General features: G+C 45.0%; 1 protein-coding gene across 1 annotated transcript in view; it reads left to right on the top strand.

Moving 5' to 3' along the window:
- Positions 1–20,731, top strand: part of SYNPR (synaptoporin) — a 108,314-nt gene that overhangs the window by 69,999 nt on the left and 17,584 nt on the right. Inside the window, exon 3 of the mRNA XM_086470297.1 lies at positions 9,819–9,943. Within this exon, the coding sequence (XP_086326423.1) occupies positions 9,819–9,943 (125 nt within the window). The remainder of the gene's footprint in view (positions 1–9,818; positions 9,944–20,731) is intronic.

Genomic DNA, 20,731 nt, shown 5'->3' with positions numbered 1-20,731 from the left:
TTTTTATGATTAAGTGTGGGGAAGGAGAGCAATGCCATCTCTGGGGACAGAGTAGAAGAGGAGTAGCAGAAAAGAAGAGGAAAGGGAGGTTTTAATTTTAAAGATGTTTCTTGCTCGAAATGTTCCCTGTGAATTCCCAGAGCTCAGCAAAGCAAATGTTCATTTATAGCCCATCATTTTAATTATTAGAAAAGAAATTATTTTTACCATGTGGGCTGATAGTTAGCCGGGAGCAAATTCTTATTCCAGACTTTTGCACAGAGGCAGGTGCTGAGGTCGGAGCCAGCTCCAGTGGAATTTTCCATCCAAAACTGGTTTGACATGAGTGATGGGTCCCATGTTTGGGTCTCACCTGCACAGGATGCCAGACAGAGCTCTGGTATGGAGAGCTCAAGCCATCCTCTGTTGTAAAAGGTGCCATGGCAAGGCTGGGTCTGGAGCGAGAAGAGGACATCTGCGATGGTCCGATTCATGAAGGACACCCCTAATGGGCCTCAGTGGCCAGGGCTGGGTGGTCTCTGGATGGCTTTGCAGCCCTACTGCCTAGAAAACCAGCTGTGCTTTTCCAAAAGCAGAGTCTTGCTTCCCAGTGTTCCTGCTTGTACAAATGTTTGTGGGACTGAAACAAAAGGAAAAAAATGGCCAGCCATCATCTGAAAGAGTGCTGCTCCATAAGAAGGGTTGGAGGCCCCATTGCTTAGCAATTTGAAAGCACCCTCAAATCCTCACGGGAAAAAGCTGTTGCGCCAGATTATTAATCGCAAGAGCTTTATGGATTCCTTCCCAAGCTACATAATTTTCACCCATTTCCTTAAATCTGCTTGAGAAAGGAGACGGAGCCGAATGCAGGCGTGCATGCGTGTGGGGTGGGCGGGAGGAGAAGCAGCAGATGACACGAAATAGCTATACAGCAGCACAAGGAGCTGAGAGGAAGCTGCTAATGGTCTCTGATGAGCACAGGCGTAATAATAATGAGGTTAATGCCCTTTCATTCACCCAGAAACATCTTAGAGAACGTATAATCCCTGCTAGTCAGTGGGCAATCATTAGGTCATAAATAATACAGCGTGATTGAAGGACAGGAGCCCTTCCTGTACTAATAATTTTCAGTCATGCTGACCCGGGGAGGGTTTTGTTGCAGCCCCCATGCTGTGCCGCGCTGCGGGGACCGAGCTGCCGGAGCATTTTCTGGTCAGGGGAGTGCTCCCACCTCTTGTTTCTGCTGTGTGCATCTGTCATCAGAGCAGGAAAATGCTCCACCGGAGCCCAGATCTACCAGGTAGTGCTGGGAAAGAGGAGCTGAAGCCAATGGAAAGAATGAAGGCACAGATTAGATAAGCAGTTACAGCCACCATCAGACAGTGCTGCCAGGGGCCTCCACCTGCCCGGCAGTGCCTGGTGGTGATGCTGGGAGAGCTGGGGAGGGGGCTGGTCTCCCTGGCTGGGAGAGATGCCTTGTCCCAGCCCCAGCCCGGGGCAGACGGTGTGTGCGTTGTGTAGAGCACTGCTTTTGCAAGCTGGGTTTGCTGTCCCCTGCCATCCAACGGTGTGGTGGAGGAAGAATGGTGTAGTCTTGACTGCTGTTGAGCCCCTGAGGCTGTATCGACCATCAGGGGTTTAGCGACATTAAGTTCGGGGGCACTTTCCCTTCTCAGAGTTCTTCTCGTGTGCAGATGTCACTCAGCCATAATGTAAATCTCTGTGTTTATTAGAGGGAGTAAATCCTACTTAGTAATAACTTGGATCACACTCTGTATGCATTTATGTTAGATCGTGGGCCATTTTAATCCCAAATGCTTTTAAACCCACCAAGTGAGCAAAGAAATGAGCAACCGTCCAACCTTTTTTATTTTATAATTAAATGTTTACACTTGTTACACAATAAATCCCATATAATCAGCGTGTAAAGCCTGCACAAAACCTGTGTTTTCAAGAGGGAGCAGGAACAGAGTTACATTTATGCATGAACCTGAATGTTTGCTGGGTTGCTGAACCTTACCTGTTAATAAAATAAGAATTAACATCACCTCTTAGAAAGCCTCTCTTTTACCTGACCGTGGCTTTCCTTGCTTTTTGTGGTGGTCACAGGTCATTGTTGCCAGAGCAGCTCATGAGACGATACGGGCACATGGGGGGACAGCTGACGTGGGCAAGAGGAAGGGGACCCAGCCCGGGGGTGGTCGCTCTCCTGGGCTGGCACTTGCAATCCTCTGGGCACTGTCACAATGTGGATCCTGGTAGAGACCACTACAGTTGTCTTTTTTAGCAGCAGTCTAGGACTGGAAAAGTTTTTGGGCCCAAACAGGAGCGCATGTCTCCGCTGAAATGATATATGTCGCAGCATGAGATATTCAGGGATCATATGTACAAATCTAAACAATCTGTCTGACTTGAGCTCCCACCTCCTTAAAAGAAGAGGGTACAAATGTGGAATTGTGGAGACTGCAGAGGAAGAGCTGTAGCTTCCAGACTGCTCTACAGCTGGAGGGAGAAAAGGGCTGCAGGCTGTAAATGCAGCGAAACTACTGCTCTGCGATACATCCCAAATGAAGCAGCGCGCACCCAGTAATTACCCCAGGTACTCCTAAATCTGGCTGCAGCAAGTATCGATGTACTTCGTTTCACGGAACACTCATGGCCAATCTGTCAATGTCCACATGCAGAAAGCAATTTATACAATTAAAAAAAAAAAACAACCAAACCTCAGGTCCTTGTAAATGTCTTTAATTACCTCAAATCTTTGACAAATGGTTATAGGGGCTGGAAGAGCGTAGCATCTCTGCCCTACTTGTATAAGTAGCTTTGTCCTCTCACAACTTTTCATTTCACTGAGTCCAAGAAGAGATGCGCTAAATATGTCTTTATTTTCTGCCTGTTAACTCTTCCATGCATGCTGCCAAGCTTAGCGTTAGCTTTCAACTTTATGGCTGACCCATTAAATACTGGATGAAACACATCTCATCAGCTTGCATTACATTTTGAACTTAATAAATAGGAAAGGCATTACACAGATTCTGTCTGGCCATCTGGAGGAACAATGTTCTTTACCTCAACGAATGGCTATCTAATCCTCTCATATACAGTTGGGTTTTATTCTATTAAAATATAATGAGAAAAGACTACCATACCATTATGTGGTGGAGCTAAATGGGATTTTTAGAATAATCAATGGAAGATGAATAAAAAAGATAAATGTTTTCTTCAAAGAAAAAGAGAGAAAATTGTCTCCTTGGGATTAAAGTATTGTAGAACCAAATTATTATAACATGATCTTTACTCACTAAAAATACCCCAATTTCATTTCCATAAATCTTTCCATTAAGAATCAAATTAAGTATTTTTTTTTTCATTTTAAATATGCGAAGCATTAAATGAAATGCTGTGCTTTAAACAGAGGATGCTGCAGGGTTCCTGCCTGCCATGGGGTCGGGTGTTTCTGTCCAGCCGGCGACATCGAGGGCTGCTCTCTGCGGGGTGCCCTAAAATGCCAATCAGAGGTTTGCTGCTGCAAATGCCCCAGCGAAGACCCCAGCCAAATGGGGAGGTCTTCAAGCGGATTGGTCTCCTCCAAGTGGGTGGCAGTGGCTGGGCACATGGTATCTCATGCTGTGTGGGAACCACCAGACTTGGGGGCTGGAGGATGTGGTGTTTTCCAGCAATAGCCGTCCTCGCCACACGGCATGCGTTAGGAAGCGTCTCATTTGCTTAGCTCAATGTAAAGCCATACAAAATTGTTGATGCAGGGGTTTTCCTCCAACACAACTGTGGTTGTGTTTCCATTCCCCTTTCAGAAGACTCTGAAAGGGGAGTCTGATAGCCAAGTGAAAGCTATGAGGTGCTTTGTGTGAGATCTGGACAGGTTGTACGTCTCTAGCTCCAGCATGGCTACACCAAAAGCCTTTTCCCAGCTGCCACCACATCCTGGAGGCACCCGTGGTCTGCAAGTGCAGGACAGTCGCTTGAGTAGTCTTTCAGTGGTGTGCTAAAACTGAGGCACCATTGGGGTCGATGTTTGGGCAGACATACAACATTCCATAGATGGGGCATATGTGGTTCTTCAAGCCCTAAACTCCGAGATGTTCCCTCATCCCTGGGCTTTCCCCTCCATGCAGACCAGACCTGGGCAGGCACAGAATCGTTCTTTGCAATGCTGCTGTTTATTTTTAAGGGTGCACAGTAAATCCCAGCAATTTGTGGACAATTGCTTTAGGGTTTATTTCTCAGCAGGAGCAGAATATATTTCAGCTTTCTCCCTGTATAGCTGTTGCAGGAAAATGACTCCTGCTAGTCATCGCCTACCCCCCCCAGCACTGCATCGGCTGCGATGCTATCCACCTCCAATTCATCAACCAGTCAAGTTGATATAATTAGGAACCCCAAAGTCAATAATCTGATAATCTCCAGTGCACAAAGCCTTGTATGTAGGAGAAGTGATTCCAGGAAGTCTGCAGCTCAGATCCTCGCAGGAAAAATGCCAAATTTTAAAAAAGAAACAGGCAGAGACCTGGAGGAGAGAGTGCTTCCTAATCCTTCACTGGTGACATGTTTTGGGCCATCAGCTCTGCAGTAAATGTTTTCCCGTACAGTCATTTAGTGCCTTCGAACCTTCCCTTTACAGTCTTAATAATAATGTTCAATTACTGGTTCTGCTCTATAAATAAATAATCGCAGTTTAACGAGACGCTCTGCTGGGTGAGCAATGCTGGCTGCGGGGGGATGTCTCGGCATGCTCCCTCCCTGCTCTCACGTGCACCGTTGGCCACGGTGAGTGGCAGAAAGAGAAAAGCAATACAACATTTGGCAAGTGTCTTGCAGTCTCTTTATTATGGTGATCCGGAGAAAGGGAAGTCTTACATCCAGAAATGATGCCAGAAAAATACATCTTTTGTAAAACATTTTGAACGTGTAAAATTACTAATAAAAGAGTAGGTGTTTCAGATATTTCAGATTGGTCTTTAAAGTGTCAGGACTTCCCCCTCAGCTTTCCAGTGTTACGGCAGGAGTGGGGGGCTGGAGGGTACCTCTCTGGGAAAGCATCCAGCAGGTTAATTCCCATTTTCCTCCCTCAACCCCAAGTGAAAGTGTCGAAGACCAACCCATGTAGTGAGCCGTGTGCCCCTCATGGCCTGTTTCTGGCCACCACATCCCCAGGCAAGACCAATACGGTTTCTTTTTAAGATCTCACCCTCCTGGAGGAGTCACCGAGGATCCCTCAGGCAGAGTGGGGAGCTCCCCTTTGCACTGCGATGGATTTGGGGTGCATCCCCAGGGCAGCTCCATCTTGTCTGCCAACGAGCTGCCAAAGGCTGCTGCACGGGGCAGACATGTTCCCGGAAAAAGCAAGTGGTTTATATAAAAATTTCATCAATTTTAAATGACAGTGTTATCTTCCTAACAGGATGTTTTAGCTGTAACATGCTCTACATAAGCCTTTTAACTCGCCTTGTCAGGAACCGTTCTGCCTTCTTCTGGTGCGCGCAGCGAGCCTGTCGCTCAGCAGGCATTGAGGGGAATTGTCGGAAAGCCAAACGCAGAGAAGCGATGGGAAATCATCCCATTTTTCGTTTCCACGGTGAGATGAGTGATGTCCAGGGTCGCGTGCTGAGGCACTGCCAACTGTCTAATGCACAGCTGGGACTTCAGCTCCCCCAGGGTATCGCCTGCCCCGAGCCCCCGGCCACCGGGGACGGCTGGGCTGGGAAATGAGGGGACCAGACTTAAATCTGGAGTTTGGATAAGTTAACAGCTCCTGAATACTGAATTAGAGGATCCGTTGCCATTGTGTTGAAGCCTGGCATCAGAAGAAGGAGGGCTTCCAGCTGATCCTGTAAATCAGCTGATGAACCTTTGCCTACCCTGAGCTGGTGTGAGAAGCATGTGCTCTGCTGGAAATTATATTACTATTTTTTCTTTATGTGCTAAGGAGACAACTGGTCTTTAAAACATGCTAATCTGATTTGACACGGAAAGCTGTTTATTATTGCACGGGTACCATAATAAGTATAATTTCTGTTGGTTAAGTTAGACTGTGGGATTTATCTGACTTCCTTACAAAAATATACCAATAGTACAGGCCAAGGCTACAGGTTCATAGAGGGAATATCACCATAACGGGAGCAGGGAGTGGGGTGTTAATCACCATACAGAAAGGCATTGTGAGCTTCAGAGATGTGCTGCCTTGTTAGAGATGTGTCTGAAACCGTATGGAAGAAGGGTGATCTTCCAGCAAGGCTGGAGTGGACATGGGAGATGTGCATTGCCCCAGTCTGTGCCGGGGAGCACAAATAATGTCCCTTCCTCCCCTTCCCTTCAGTCTATGGCCTCATTGAGTGGGTTGGTAACTGCTTTGATAGCACATGTCGAACAAGCAGGATACTTGCTTGAGGTGTTATCCCACATCAAACGTGGACCATTGATCCAGGCTGGGGACAGGCGTTTTCCGTTTGCCTGCAAGGGTCCAGGCAGGAGCAAAGGCACCAACCTCCCCATTGCATCGCTGTGGCGGGAGGGATGGGGTGTGCAGGGGATGGCTCGGCTTTGCCCTGCTCCCGTGCCGGCGGGCAGGAGCAGCCCGGCACAGCCACGGCAGTAAAGATTTGTTGTCTCAAGGGCACCGTGTTTCTCTGGGCTGCCGCTGTTCCAGGGAAGGTGAGCGGAGCGCTGGCCGTCAGGGCTGAGCCTTGAGAGGCAGCAGCCATGTGATAACCAGAGGTAACTGTGTGCTCGGGAGATTTATCTAACGTGAAGGGGAAAAGCGATATGCATGCACACTGTAGATGGGACTAGTGCTGAGTGTGGATTTATAGGCAAAGAGTAAATAGCAACATAGGGAAACGCTTTCCCTTTCTCCATAAACTTTTCAATTTCAGAGAGGCCAGCTTCAATAAAATTATCTCTCAGATGGAGGCTTTATTGAATCTGGCCCATAAAGCTCCCATTATGGGGTTTACAACTGCCATTTACACAAATCCTGCTATAATAAAATACAGTGGTGTTTACAGCATTCCTGCAACTGCCATAGAATTACAATGTGCACAAAACCCAACGAGTAAATCTTGGCTTATTGCACCAGGCACTCCACTGACAACAGAAAGCAGCAAAACTTGGTGGAAAAAAAAAAAAAAAAAAGGAAAAATGCAGGGGTAAGAGGAGATGGTTGTTTGGGCAAGAGGAGAATTATGCCTGCTGCTTGGCTGAGATGCCCCAGGGAAGTACTATTGATTTAAGCCCTCGCCCTGCTCTCCTTCGGTGTGAAACATAGATAGGCTTCCAAAAGGTGCTGCATGGCCTCAGCACACAGCCATGGGGACCGGGTGGGCGTTACTGGCAGCTGGGTGATCCCAGCCGTTAGCAGCATCTGATCCAGCCACGGCAGAGAGCCAAGCTGGGGTTGGCTGAGGCCTTCCTGAAGTTTGGTATAAAAATCTCCAGCTGGGTCCCTTTCCCACCTGCCTTGTGGATGCTGCTTGTGTGCTTGTAGCAGACGGTGTGCTGAGTAAGGATGGCAGCTGGTGGGCAGCCCTGGTGGGTTGTGGCTGGAGAAGGAGGAGGCTGAAGGGTTTGCTGAAAGAGTGAGAGCATCTGAAAAGCTTCTTGTTAGGAGCTGTGTGTGGGGCTAAAGGGTGAGTAAAGGCTAGATCTGAACTGCCTGAGGGACTGAGACTTCAAAGATCCTCTCAAGCGGAGAGAAGAAAAACTGGGAACTCTAGAGGGGATCCTTTCTGAGAAGGAATAGCCTGAGTTGTGTTTTTGGGCATGGCTCCATGGCCTTGGTGAATAAGCGTGGTGGCACACATTCTGATTTCCAATACTTGATTAAAGGAGATGCATTTCAATTATGTCTTTCCTCTGCTTATCCCCATGCTGAGAGGTAATGGCTCTTTCTTTATGGCAGGTCCATCTCACACTGCAGCCCTTCAGTTCCCTCTTTATGTATCACTGCATTAATCTTTGTGCCTCCTTATGTATCTGCAAAACACTTGCATTTGCAACTCTGCTAATTAGGCCAGAAAGCAGGTCAGCACTAAACTTTCCTGTTCTCTTTAATATATTGTTTTCTGAAATCGCCTCACAAATTAAACTGAGGTATTAATATTGATTTTCAGTGCTGTACTACATGTAAAGGCAGCAACTTCTTGTATTTACAGAGGAAGTGTCTCATTTCGGATGAAAGAACACTATTCAAGTTGTAGAAACATATATTTTATGGCACATATTTAACAAGTCAATCCACAGTAAAGTTCAGCTTTTCTTTTTTTCAGTGAGCTCAGCATGAAGAATTGATTCAATCAAAGTTTTTTTTCAACTTCCCTTGTCATTGGGCACTTAAATACCTTTGCAAATCTGTCTAATGCCCCAGTCACAATGGAAGTGAGTAGCAGGGTGGGAACTTGCATTATTCTCCCATTATTCTCTGTGTTCCATTGTGCTCAGCATATCACCTTGCAGCCAAGGAGGCTCTTCCTGCCCTGATGCTCAGGAGTCAGCCCTGTAACCTGTCAGTGTCTGGGGGAAAGATGCACAGCTGAAGTCCAAGGAGGCTGCTGAAATGCCTGGCTTTGCTCATGCTGTGAATTGGGAGAACTAAGATTAATGACGTCTTTCACAGAGCCTTGTGCAGCAAGGATAGGTCTAGTTTTTCTATTTATTATATTTCCATATCACTTTTACTGAATCATTCTGTCCTTTATTTTGCCATTACATTGGCTTGCTTCAAGAACATATTTTCTTTTCCAGATGTGTGCACTCTTTGTTTCCTCTGGGTTGCTGACTTTTATTGTATTTAATTGTGACTGGGATCAAGATTTACTTGTCATTTCCCGTATCTGCCCCACTGTAGATCTCAGAGTAGCTCTGTTAAAGCTGATGGAGTCACTTCAGAGCAATAGTGCTACAATCAACAAAATCTAACTTGTCCTTTAAATTAAATTACAACTGCATAAATAAACCATCCCCGCTTCTGCTCAGGGTCTTCCAAGGAAGCCTATATCCGTGATGCTACACCCATCCCTGCTTCCAATTCCTCTGTTTGAACTCTTGATATAAATGTAAGTGCTGATGTGTCTATGGCCTGCACGCTCCCTCCTTCACCTTTTTCTCCTGGAAAATTGAGATGTGATATGGGTTTGCGTTAGAACAACCCAAGCTCTTTGTTCCTGTCCAGTTCCTCTGAGCTTATCCAAAGTCTTGATACTTCTTTTTGTATGTTTTGCTGAGTGTCAGTTTACTGCGCCTTTGTATCCATCTTGGGTTATGGTAGTAATTTAGGAAAAACAATCAAATTGCTGTGTTTTTTTCCCAAGTCATATGTGAAATGGAAGAGGGGCAGCACGATCCTGTGTGTTGCCTTATGATGGGATGGTGGCCACATGAACTATCTTAGTCTATTATTGCTACTCTTGGTTACTCCTTATAAATACTTGTGCTAGTGTTTTATTTGGCTTAAAACTGACTCATTATGCTCAGTCAATATTCATCCTTCTCTTGTCCAAGCTTGCCTGTCAGTAGGATGATTTAAATAGCTGCCTGGGTTGTGAATCCCAAATGGGGTTCAAGACAGGAGGGGAGGGCTGAGATGCCTGGTACAGACAAATGGTGATGTCTCTGTCTACATGTGACAACAGAGCTTCGTGTTTTGTGGTTCTTTGTATTTGCTTTCAGGAAGGGCACAGGAGTGATGTATGGTGATGCTTTGAATGCATGGAGAGATGGATAACCTGGCCCAAGGGGGCTGGTGCTGCAGCGAGAGCTGCTGCATGGATCTGCTTGCGGTGGTTGCTGAAATGAAATAAAATAAAAATGTTGTTTGTTTTTGACAGCTTTTTGCAATCTTTGCATTTGCAACATGCGGTGGGTACTCTGGAGGACTGCGCCTCAGTGTGGACTGTGCAAACAAGTCAGAGAGTGACCTCAACATTGACATAGCCTTTGCCTACCCCTTCAGGTAACCCGGTTTGGTTCGTGGCGGTTCATTTGCAGGGTGGCAGGCATCGGGGGCTGGATGCAAAGCCCATTTTCAGTGGGGTTCCCCATCATTTATAGCAGCTTTTGATTAAGCACCAATCTGAGGTTCCTGAATTCTCCTCACAATGTTGTTTAGGCTCTGGGTGTGAAGGAGGGATGAATTTGGCTAGACCTGGTGTCGATGGGGCTGTGGGAACTGCTGGGGAATGGGAGCTCAGCAAAGGAGAAGAGACCAGTTGTGCGCATGCAGAGCCCCACAGAGGCCAGGGCAGCTCAAGGAATGGAAAATGGCAGGCAAGGAAAAAGAACAAAAGCACACTGACCTGAGAAAAAAATGGGGATAAAGTATCCATTAACTGTAGTGTAGCCATTGACTAAGCTGGAAATGAGGGAGGATTGCCAACTGTTGGAGCAGCAAGGATCTAGAAGAGCTGCTGCATGGGGAAGGGGAAGTAAAAAACAAAACAAGTTGGAACCGTAATTTTGAAATGCTTTTGAAAATTCTACTAACTGCCTGTATGTATCTCTTTGTGCCTGAATACTTGTAAGCTTTGGAACCTAGTGACTTAGGAAAACAGATTCAGTTGTTTATGTCTGAAATTGTAGTGAGGTTAAATATGTATATCTATATATATATATAAAAAAATGTTTGTGCCATTTAGGATCCTGCTTCAAAAGAACATCCACAGGCTTCTGTTTTAAAAGATGTCAAGTCCACTTTGGAAACCTTTCACTTCTGTATAAGTGAGTTCTTTAAGGAATTGAGATGATTAAGAAGGGAATGCATAATCCAATCTCAAGTCTAGTACACTGTGACTCTAAAATTATTTTGCTTCCTTGGGAAATCACATGCTGTTTTGCTTATGATTGCTACAAACAGACCAGATGTAATAGCATTCTAAAATACAGCGACTTCCAAACAGTGGAAACTGAATTTGGTTCCTTGAACTGTTGTTCTTCCTTGACATACATTTATTACTCCAAAGAGGCGCATTTCCTGGTATTACAAATGTTTATTTTTTGTCTTGAACTTGTCTGCATTTTCTTTCATTTCTGCTTAGTATGCATGAGAGAGATCCTGAAAATTGAGTTATGTGAATTTATAATGTGATTCACTTCCAAATAGGTCATTTCTCCAGCATTCATTAAAGAATACACCCTACAGTAAAGTGCTTTTGGTTTGCATGATTATAAAATAGTACTTCATGTAAAAAAGTTAAAATGGAGAGAAGTAGCCAGCAAGTATCTCTCCAGCAAGTCTCTTACCAGGCATGTCAACCATTACCTCTAGAAGGATGTGGCTGGATCTGCAATTTCTCACAGCTTATTAGAAAATGGAAATAATTGCTGGGTAATTGTAATATTCCAGCATGTTGGAAAGATGATGCAAAATAGGGTTTCTTTGTAGAAAGCATCCAACTGAGGCTGTGGTTGGCCTCCAGCTGTGGCTAAGCATGCTCAGCATGCACAGATAGGGTGTATGGCATGCACAGTGGGATTGTTGGCCACATGGTGTAAATATACCTGTAATTTGCAGGTGAGAAGGGAGATGACACTTAGCCAGCTGGTGTTTTGGAAGAAGCATGAAGTTACTTATATTTTGTGCAATTTGGAACTTTGCATGCAAACCTGAGGCATGTCCAAAAAATGTCCAAAAGATGTATAGACTACGTGGGGACTGGAAAATCTGGCTACCTATGGAACGTGGTGTAATTTTACTGTTTTATCTAAATATTCCTGTGGCTTCCTCATGAATTTGCTCTTTCTGCTTTTCTCCAGTGCTCCTTCCGCAGAATGGAGAGGGAATGATTAAAAACAGAAGTGAGATTAGTTGGGAAAGGTAACATCTTGTATTAGAGTAGTCGATGATACCCTTGGAAAAAGCAGACACATTTTAAGTTGAGGCTTCCTCATCAAGACTGTGATCCTGAAGCTCATCTCCTGCACAGGCATTATGTAGGTAGGATGAATTTCCTACCAGTTGTCTTGCACCCAGGTCTGAATATGTCCGTATTCACGTGGCGTTTTTCTTTGAAATGCCTTCAATGTTCTGATTATTGGCTGACAGCTGGGGGAGGTGTAGGTGGAAGGAGAGAAGCTGCTGAGCATCTGACACCGCAGTGCTGTTGTGGCTGTCAGCAATGACACTGAAGCAGTCGAATACCTGAGTGCTGCTTTTTATGAGCTGCACCTTCCAGCATGACTTGAAATGAAGAAAGCAATGCAGCCGTGCTACCAGCTGCCTTCATTCCTGTTGTTGGGAGTTTGAAGTTTTGTTTTCTTCTCCTAGGAGTTGAACTGCTAGACCTTGGCTAGTTGATGACTAAGTGTCAAGAGCTTTAAGCAAGTAAACAAAATTGTGAGGCTCAACAGGACAGCTTGGCAAAGCGAGAGGACTTGGATGTTTTGGAAATGAGATTGAAAGAGCCTGAAAATGTTCCTGTTAAAGCAAGATCAGAAGCAGGAGGGAGTTTTCGAGACTGAAAGGGGGAGCATCGCACTTGTGCCCGTGTGCTTCTGGGGCCCATCACCTTGAATAAGGAAAGGGAGGATGCAGGAGGGCAAAGCCAGCACTGATGGGGTCCGGAGATGTATGATTAAAACATACTGATTGCCAAGCTGATGTCAAACCAGTGATTCATGTAGCCCCAAGCCGGTCCTGAATGAACAGAAGCAGCACTGCATTCCACAGCAGGTAGCTCCGGATGCTTCTGCAAACCAAGGAGCATCTCCATACCCTCTTACTGAGATTTTTCTCAGACCCAGCCTACAAGTTGCAAAAGTCTCCAGCAAACAATGTAAATGAGTTGAAGAGAAATCATTAGTTCCAGCAGACAGGGAGTTGTGAAGGGTACAGTTAAAAAAATCAAGAATCAGTATTAGTTTAAAGTTATGGTGAGATGATAGTTGTGCTTGGCTCCTGCGTTATCTTACTGCTGTTGTAACTCTGGCAGCAGGAACTTGTGGAGCACCAAAACCCCCAAAGAAACCTCCTGCACAAGGTGTGATTACTTCTCATTTCTGCCAGAATCACGTTCTCTTCCCAGTTTAATTCTGGGCCTGGATTCACTTCCCTTTGAAAAGGGAGAAGAATGGGGAAATGCAGATAAGTACATTAATCACTAAAGACCATCGATGGTGCTTATGCACAGCTGGGAGAAGCGATCCCTTCAGAGGAAAGCCTGCATGGTGGGTACCTGTGCAGGACTGCTGCGGGGCAGGAGCAGGGGGAGGCAGAGCCATTCCCCGTCTGAGGAGCACCCCATGCCGGGGCTCCCACCCTGGGCTCGTGTTGCTGGGACACAGGAACTGCAGAGGTGTCGCTCTGGGGTCACTGCTGGGCAATTGAACCCAAATCTGGCTCCAACATCTCTCCTGGAATAGGAGGCAAGGTGGATGTTTTTCCCATCTGCAGCTACACAGATTCATTTAAGCTTCCTGCAACCCACATCCCTGACCCTGTAGTCACCCTGTACTCACCCCGTAGCGTGCGAAGAAACGTGAAGTCCAAACCCTAATACTCCCAGCAGCGTCTCCTTTCTAGTGCCATGCTTTCCTACGTATCCTGCCAGACTCCTCCATGTCCAAGCTGATCTTTATAAGGCAGTTTCAAATGATCACCTGAAGTTTTATCTCATTTCTTCTGCCTGCTTCTAGTTTTATCACAAAGGATTTCTTTGCCTCTTCATGCTTTAAAGCATGAATCAGCCTTTCTTCTGGGTGCCTGTATCTGCATTTCAAAAGTTTTACAAGTTCAAATATGGGGAAAACTTCTCTGCTCCCATGCTAGCAGTTTTTCTCAGTGTTAGGATCTGTGCTTGGTAGAGTATCTATTGCAAATTTGGCACGCATTAGGGTGTTCATCAGCTTGACCTTCACCCCAGTAATGATTCTAAGTGAGGAAAAAAAAATCAGCATCTTGGAATTATTTGTTACTCTTGCAGTCCATCAGCCCTTCAGATCAGATTTGTCACTCATCCAAGTGCCCTGAAGCAATATTTTTTTTGTAACAAGGGTTGTGGTGAAGGTCCTGTTTGTTCATTTTTATTATTTTCTTCTGGTCTCAGCAACATTTTTATCATGTACTTTGCTATTCATTGGTTTTACTTTGATAGTAAGTGATTGAACAGTACACCTACTGTGCACGCATTTGTTGCTGGTATTCATCATTTTAAGGTGCTTTTTAACTGATGCTCCTAAAAGTAAAATTTTTGGTTGCCAGCTCAGTTGTCAGGCTTGACTTATCAAGTCTCTGCTGAAGATTTTTGCTACGTAATTGTTCATGTGACAAACTTAATGTCTTTTTTGTAACTGGCAGAGTTGCACTGAAATGTTTGGGCTTCTTCAGCTACTGATTTAGATGAAACTGCATAGCCAGAAGCACTCTCGCGGTGCTGTGCTGCGCTGACAGGCAGCACACTGCCAGCCAGAAATACTATCTGCTAATACCATCACCTGCTGCTTCGTGGTGATCTCACTTCTGCAAATCCCTGTTGTGCCCAAGGCGGGGATGCCTTGCTCAGACCCTGGCTGGAGGGCAATGCTGCACCAGGCCCATGGCAGGGGTGAGCACCAGGAGCAGAGGGTTGGCCTGCGCAGGTCTGCAGTGCAATGGGAAGGGAGGAGCATTTCGATACAGTCCTGTAAGTGTGCTGTCTGTTAAGTTTTGAGGCAGATCCTGAACTAAAATCTCTTTGACTTTAGCTTTTGGAGGTGCTTTAGCCCAGCCTACATATACAAGGTATCCCCAAGTTAGATGCTACCTGGGAATTAATTTGGAGTATATGCCTTTTCTTGTGGCATTCATCCTGCAAGCTATTTGGAAAACATTGGCCCAGAGGATCACATGATTCAATTTTAAACACAGTCTCACCTAAGCCAGTGGTTAAGGTAAGTACATGCATAGGTGCTAGGAGAATTGAGCCATGGTTGTTAGTGGGACAGAATGGGATTGTCTGGTGGTGCTAACGTGAGAGCCTGATGAAAGAATATGTCTGTGCTCATCTTTGTATCACAGCAGTGAGCAAAACAAATGTTTTCCATTTCATTTTAAATCACTTATTAGTATCTTTCCAGTGTGCTAGTAAAACTGTCTCTTGAAGTAATCTTTGCTTCTGAAGGAAAAGGAAATTGTATTTTATGGGAGCTTTTCATTCACTCTCTAAGCACCTCATTTGAATAAAGTCATTCCCATTGAGCACCCTTTAAAGTGTATGCCTCATCTGCATGTGATGGGTAGGCTAGTCTTTCATTTGAAATATGACAGCCAGATCTAAATTGCCTACTTAGAAGCTACAGATGATAATTAAGGAGAAAGTTGCTAACTCTTTGTGCTTTGTAACTATCTTTCATTAGAAAAAGCCTCTGTTAATATTATCACATTTCTGTGCCAGGATGTACTAGCTTGCTCTTTTTTTATTATCCATTTGTAGTAAATCTTGCTTCAGAATTCAGTGGAAAACATTTTGTCCAAAAGATTCTAAGTGTCTATTATGGCTGCAAGACCAGGAGCTGGTGATAAATAGGAAGTCTTTAAACTAAGTAGTTGCCTGCAATGCTGACTTTCAGGCAACTATGGCAGGCTCTCCTCCCAGCTGTCTTGGATTGCTGTACCAGTTGAGGGTGGGTGATAGGAAGGAATAAAGTCATCTAGTCAGTTAAACTCCCTAAGGCTCATGTTTTATTTTGCATGTGCTCATCGCACAGATGTCCCTTCTGCAAAGGCAAATTGTGGCCTTATAACACTTCTTGTGGGTAGATGGAAGTAAAAGCAAGCCAGCTGAAGTTGCACGAGCTTTACGTGTGCTCTGTGGCAAAATGTAGATGCCTCCGTTCCCAGGTGGATTTGGCAGAGCTCCTGGGAAGGTGAGAGGTGCTGGTTGAACTCTGCATGACCCATTCCAGCTTAATGAAAGGGGAAATGTCCACCCTGGAACAACTTAGATCAAAACTTGGTGCCTTTTGAAAAGCTGCGCTTTTGCACAAACAAGAGTTGCAGGGATGATCGGGTGAAGTTCAGTGGCCAAGAGCACAAGCTGCATGGTCGCAGTGGTCCCTTCTGGCTCTGCAATTGGTCGGTCCATGAAAGCTGCATCAATTTAGTCCCTTTTCTTGCCCAACTGTGGCTACCTCACCCAGCACTGCGTATCTGGGGTTAACATCTGAACTGACAAGGTGAGGCATTCAATAATACATCAGTGAAGCTGGAGATTTTCATCAACACCCTGATTATATAAACTGGCACTTCAGGATGTGCACTGAGGGCTCGGTCATGGCTTGTAATATCTTCTTCCAGAACAGTTTCAAACCTTGATCTCTGCAGTGCTTTTTATACCTGGTTTTGACCTCCTGTTCAATAGATTTGCATAACAAGGACTTCTAGTTTTTAACTACTGTTAGTGGAAACTGGAAATGTGAGGAGCCTAACGTTGTATCCTGATGAGTAAAACTCAGGAAATAAATCCTTCATGACAACTATCTCTAACTGTGACACCTTCACAAAAGTCTCTTCGTATTTAATATGACCTAATGATGAAAAGCAGACTGAAGCATTAAGATGGTTTTTTAAACTAGGAAACACAGACGTTATTTTTTTTTCTTATTTGTGATTTGTACTTTCTGGTAACTTATAGGGCTGTCCAGAAAATTGCAGCTCCGTTTTTTCCAAAATCTTTTTTTTTTTTCTCTGATAGAAACACAGTTAGAAGATTTTATTCCATAATGATATGAATGCAAGAACTTTGAGCTATTTAAAGTATGGCCCCAGCACATGGATTCCCTGGCAGTGAAGGAATTGGAGACCTTGGTCAAGTCTCCGTACTGAAGCAAGTCCATAAGCAAGCTGAACATGGAGCTTGCATAGCCAAGCTGAGCACTCTAATCAATGAGCTGTTTGCTGGGAAAAGCTGATCCAGGTCTGCAGAGTAAATGTATTTCTTTTCAGCTTTGAATGGACATAGTTTTTAATAGGAAAGAATATTTCACTTTTTTGTAACCAGCTGTAGTTATTATTAGAATGAATGCTATAATTCAGAGCCCTGACATGATTTTTGTTTACTTGTCATGGCTATGGACTACTGAAGTAGTTAACATCTGCAAATCCATGTTCTTCAGTGTCCATGGGTCTTCAAGGACCGCACTGGCTCTGGGAGTACTGTCTTTAGACCAAGAGGATAGTAGAATGAGAGATGTCTGTGCTTTTGTACTTGGACAGCAATGGTCTGCAGTAGTGGCTGTCCCTGAGCACAGTGTACAATATAATTCCTGTTGTCAGATGGTTTGATGAAATCATTGCTGGTCTGATTAAAACAGATAAAAATAAGGATGACTTTGTGGCTTTTCTAGTTTCGAGTGCCTCTTCCTGACCCCAATTACAGTCTTCAGAACCCACTTTGTGGAAATCTTCAAGATTGGCATCTTGGCCAAAGAATGGTTTTTATTCCCAGTTTGCACTTTTGTTTGAACTGTGGATGAGTACAAGTACCCTTTTCCCACCGGTGAGGGACTGGGGGATGCTTCCAGTCATTTGATGCTTTGTTCCTGCATGAGATCTATAGAAAACCACCAGAAATCTGATACAGTCACATCTTCACTTTCTCTTTGAGGCTGACCCTGTGCCCCTGGTCCTTAGCACATCTGATGCGCTGTGTCATATGAAGGAAAAGATCATCCACCACCCCCACAATTTGCTATCTGAGCTGCATGGCTTAGCTTCTGTGCCAAACTATTTAGTACACAGCCAAGGAGCCACAGCCTGAGGGTGGCTACGTAAGTAGTAAAGTCTTTGCTTGTTCATGCTGCTCGTGTGTTGGGCTGTGCACAATGATACGTTGCTTGAGTAGGTCAGAGGAGGAGGTCTGGCTGTCAATATTTGTAAAACTGTCAAGTCCCCACGCTGTTGCACAACCAGGGAGAGGCTGATTGCTCCAGCCAGTAGGCTTATCGTGGGGCAGCAGCTTCAGACAAGATAGCTTTTCCAGATGTTGAGGTCTTCCCAGTTGCTGCTATCCTCAGTGTTCTCCAGCTTCTACTTTGTAGTTTTTAATCCTTTAAGACTTGAAGCAAATACATCCTTGAGTGCTGAACCGGGGCCATAGAGGAGGCTTGCCTTGATTTGCAGCTCTTAAGACTGGTCAGCTGTTGTCTTCTGTTGTGAAAGTCCGTGCACAAACATTGCATGAACACAGAGCTCGTGGACCTGCAGCTGGCTGGGAAGTAAATGGGGAAGGAAAGTGGTAGCAGCTTTCTGGAGATGGTGTCTGCTGCAGAGAAGGGAGAATGCTGCTGCTTAAATCTTTGTTAAATTGTAGAAGCTTTTGTTTTGGCACTCAAAACAATTGGAGTCTTGATTAATTTGTATGGATTTGATCCAGGCTGGCTTATTTTGCTTCATAGAGGCTCTATTTTATGCTTAATACTGCTTTGGTGGCAGAAAAATTCTTCATTAAGACTTTAGCCAGAATTTGTTCTTAAAGTGGAACTCATTTTTTGGATTTGTTAACATATGCAGCTTTTTCACAATTTAAATTTTTAATATATATGCATGAATAGCCTCTGCGGTATTGTGCAGTGATGGTGTTTTATCTGTGCCTGCCACAAAGGCTTTTTCTGAAAGTCAGGCTTTTTACAACTTCCCTTGCAAATTTCTTTTTGCATGTTTTCATGCTGACGGTTCAGAAGCGACCAAAGCAGAAACCCTTTGGCTTTGCTTTGTTTGGCATTTGATCCCATACCCCAGACAGTGTGTGGTAACCCGGCTAGGGGGCAATCACACACACATCCTTCCCCTTTTCCCTGCCCTCAAATGTGCATTGACTGTCCAGCAAGCCCCAAAGGTTTCCCCAGGACCGCTGGGAACTGGATACGTGGGATATCTTTGTTCTCCTCTCACACCTGGCTTCTACATGAATTTGTTTGCCAGGAGTTTAATGCAATATTTCTTCTTATTCAGTTGTCTCTGGAGAAGGTGAGCATCCAACCCCATCCAGTGTAGCCTCAGTCAGTGAGGTACCTCTCACTGTCCTGTCTGGATTCCCAGATGCGTTATTCAGTGTGAAGGTGCCGGCGGTTTGTCCGCAGGTCCATCAGCAGATCCACAGGTCTGCTTGGCTCCTGCACTCCATCCTGCTCAGCCTACGATTGAGCCCACGAGCTCCCTGAGAAAAGGATTTGACACGTATGTCGAATGAAAATGTTTTGACTGGGAGTCATGCCGTAAAAATCTACAGAGGACTTAATCTGATTGCTCTAAGTACCTTAGGACAATATACTTGTTAAATAGTTAAAATAAAAACTTAATGTTAAAATACAATACAAAGGAATAAACGTTGCTGCGTCTTCTGTAATTGCTCTTGCATTTAGCTCAGCTGGTTTTGAAGGTGAAATTGCAGCTTTCAGTGTTTATAGACCTAGATTAAACTGTACGTGAACGCTGCTTCTCGCAGGGCAGAGGATTTATGCTTTCAGGTGGTTCTGGTTGAAGATCAGGTGATGCCCAAGAATTTGGATTGATTTTACATGGAGTTCATAGCCCATTTGATTGTGGAAGGCAAGGTGGGTTGGAGGTGGTGTGAGTGTTACGAACCGATGCGAGCAGCAGCAGAGCGTGTTGGGGTGCAGGAAGGGGAGGCTCAGCGGTCCTGCATCGCTCCATGCAGAAGCACTGCCTGGGGATTTGATACACCCTCTTCTCAGAGATGGTCTTATTAGATTCAGTGACTGTTTTTTAGGCCTTTGCTTTATGCTTTCTATTGCTTATATCTCTAGATATTTAGATCTTTCTCCAGTGGAAAATTTTTCTCCAAATGGAAGCTTTTGTTTTGCTCTGACAGAGGCTGGTTAGTTTGGAAACTGATTCCCATGTCTGTCCAGATGGGAGGGCAGCAGGAGAGACATCAGAGCTATGGTTTCAGTCAGAACCTCATGGTGGGACTGGGTAATGTTGGACAGTTGTGTACGTGGCAATGCAAATAGATGCCTGTGGCATTTCCAGGACTCCTAATTTGTGTTCCATGGACACGATGACTTTTTTAATATAAACAAGCAATAGTAGCTAATCTTCCCAGTGACTAGGAAGCAGTTCACCTCAAGAAAATAGCTCAGTGAAGGGAAATTGGACAGCAATGCCACCAGTCTGTGCCACAAAGAATCTAAGTACCAAATCTGAGAAGGTATTTGGGTCTGTAAAGACCAGTGGAGCATGTCTTTGAGTGCTATGCTCTGCTTGCACAGCAAGGAAAAGCATGTGTTTCTAAGGAGAGCTGTGAAAATATCTCGGGAGATAAATCTGGGTCTGGATGTAGGCTTGGAAGTGGGGTTGGGATCACCCACTCAGCTTTCCGAGCGCTCCCAGCGACGTGTGTTCTATAATGAGCCATTTTATTTCCTTTTTGGTGCTACGGCAGAGTACTAGGGTTTGCATTACTGTTACGTGCACAGTCTGGGGAGGTTCATTACTATGGCTGGCATGCGTCCGGGATGTTTTTTCCTCTGGGAGTGTGATGAAGCTGCTGCACAGGCTGTTTTCCAAGACCTTTGTGAACACAGTCACTGGGAGCGGGTCCTGCAAGAGGGATACCAAGCTGCGGACGCGGCACTGGTTCCCTCTCCCCACTGCTGCTGGGGTTGTTCCTATTCCAATGTCTTTAGAGTCCATCCTCAAAAGGGTTTTGTAGCTTCCCTTCGTGGAGACTTGAGCACCTCGGGGGATCTCTGACTTGCTGTGTTAACAGAAGAGATGTGAGGTGGAGAGGGATGGAGCAGAGGACGT

This window comes from Leptosomus discolor, chromosome 9 (assembly GCF_034619465.1).
Source record: "Leptosomus discolor isolate bLepDis1 chromosome 9, bLepDis1.hap2, whole genome shotgun sequence".
NCBI lineage: Eukaryota > Metazoa > Chordata > Aves > Leptosomiformes > Leptosomidae > Leptosomus > Leptosomus discolor.
The sequence above is the reverse complement of the archived record's forward strand: the minus strand, read 5'-3'. Positions and strand labels throughout refer to the sequence as shown.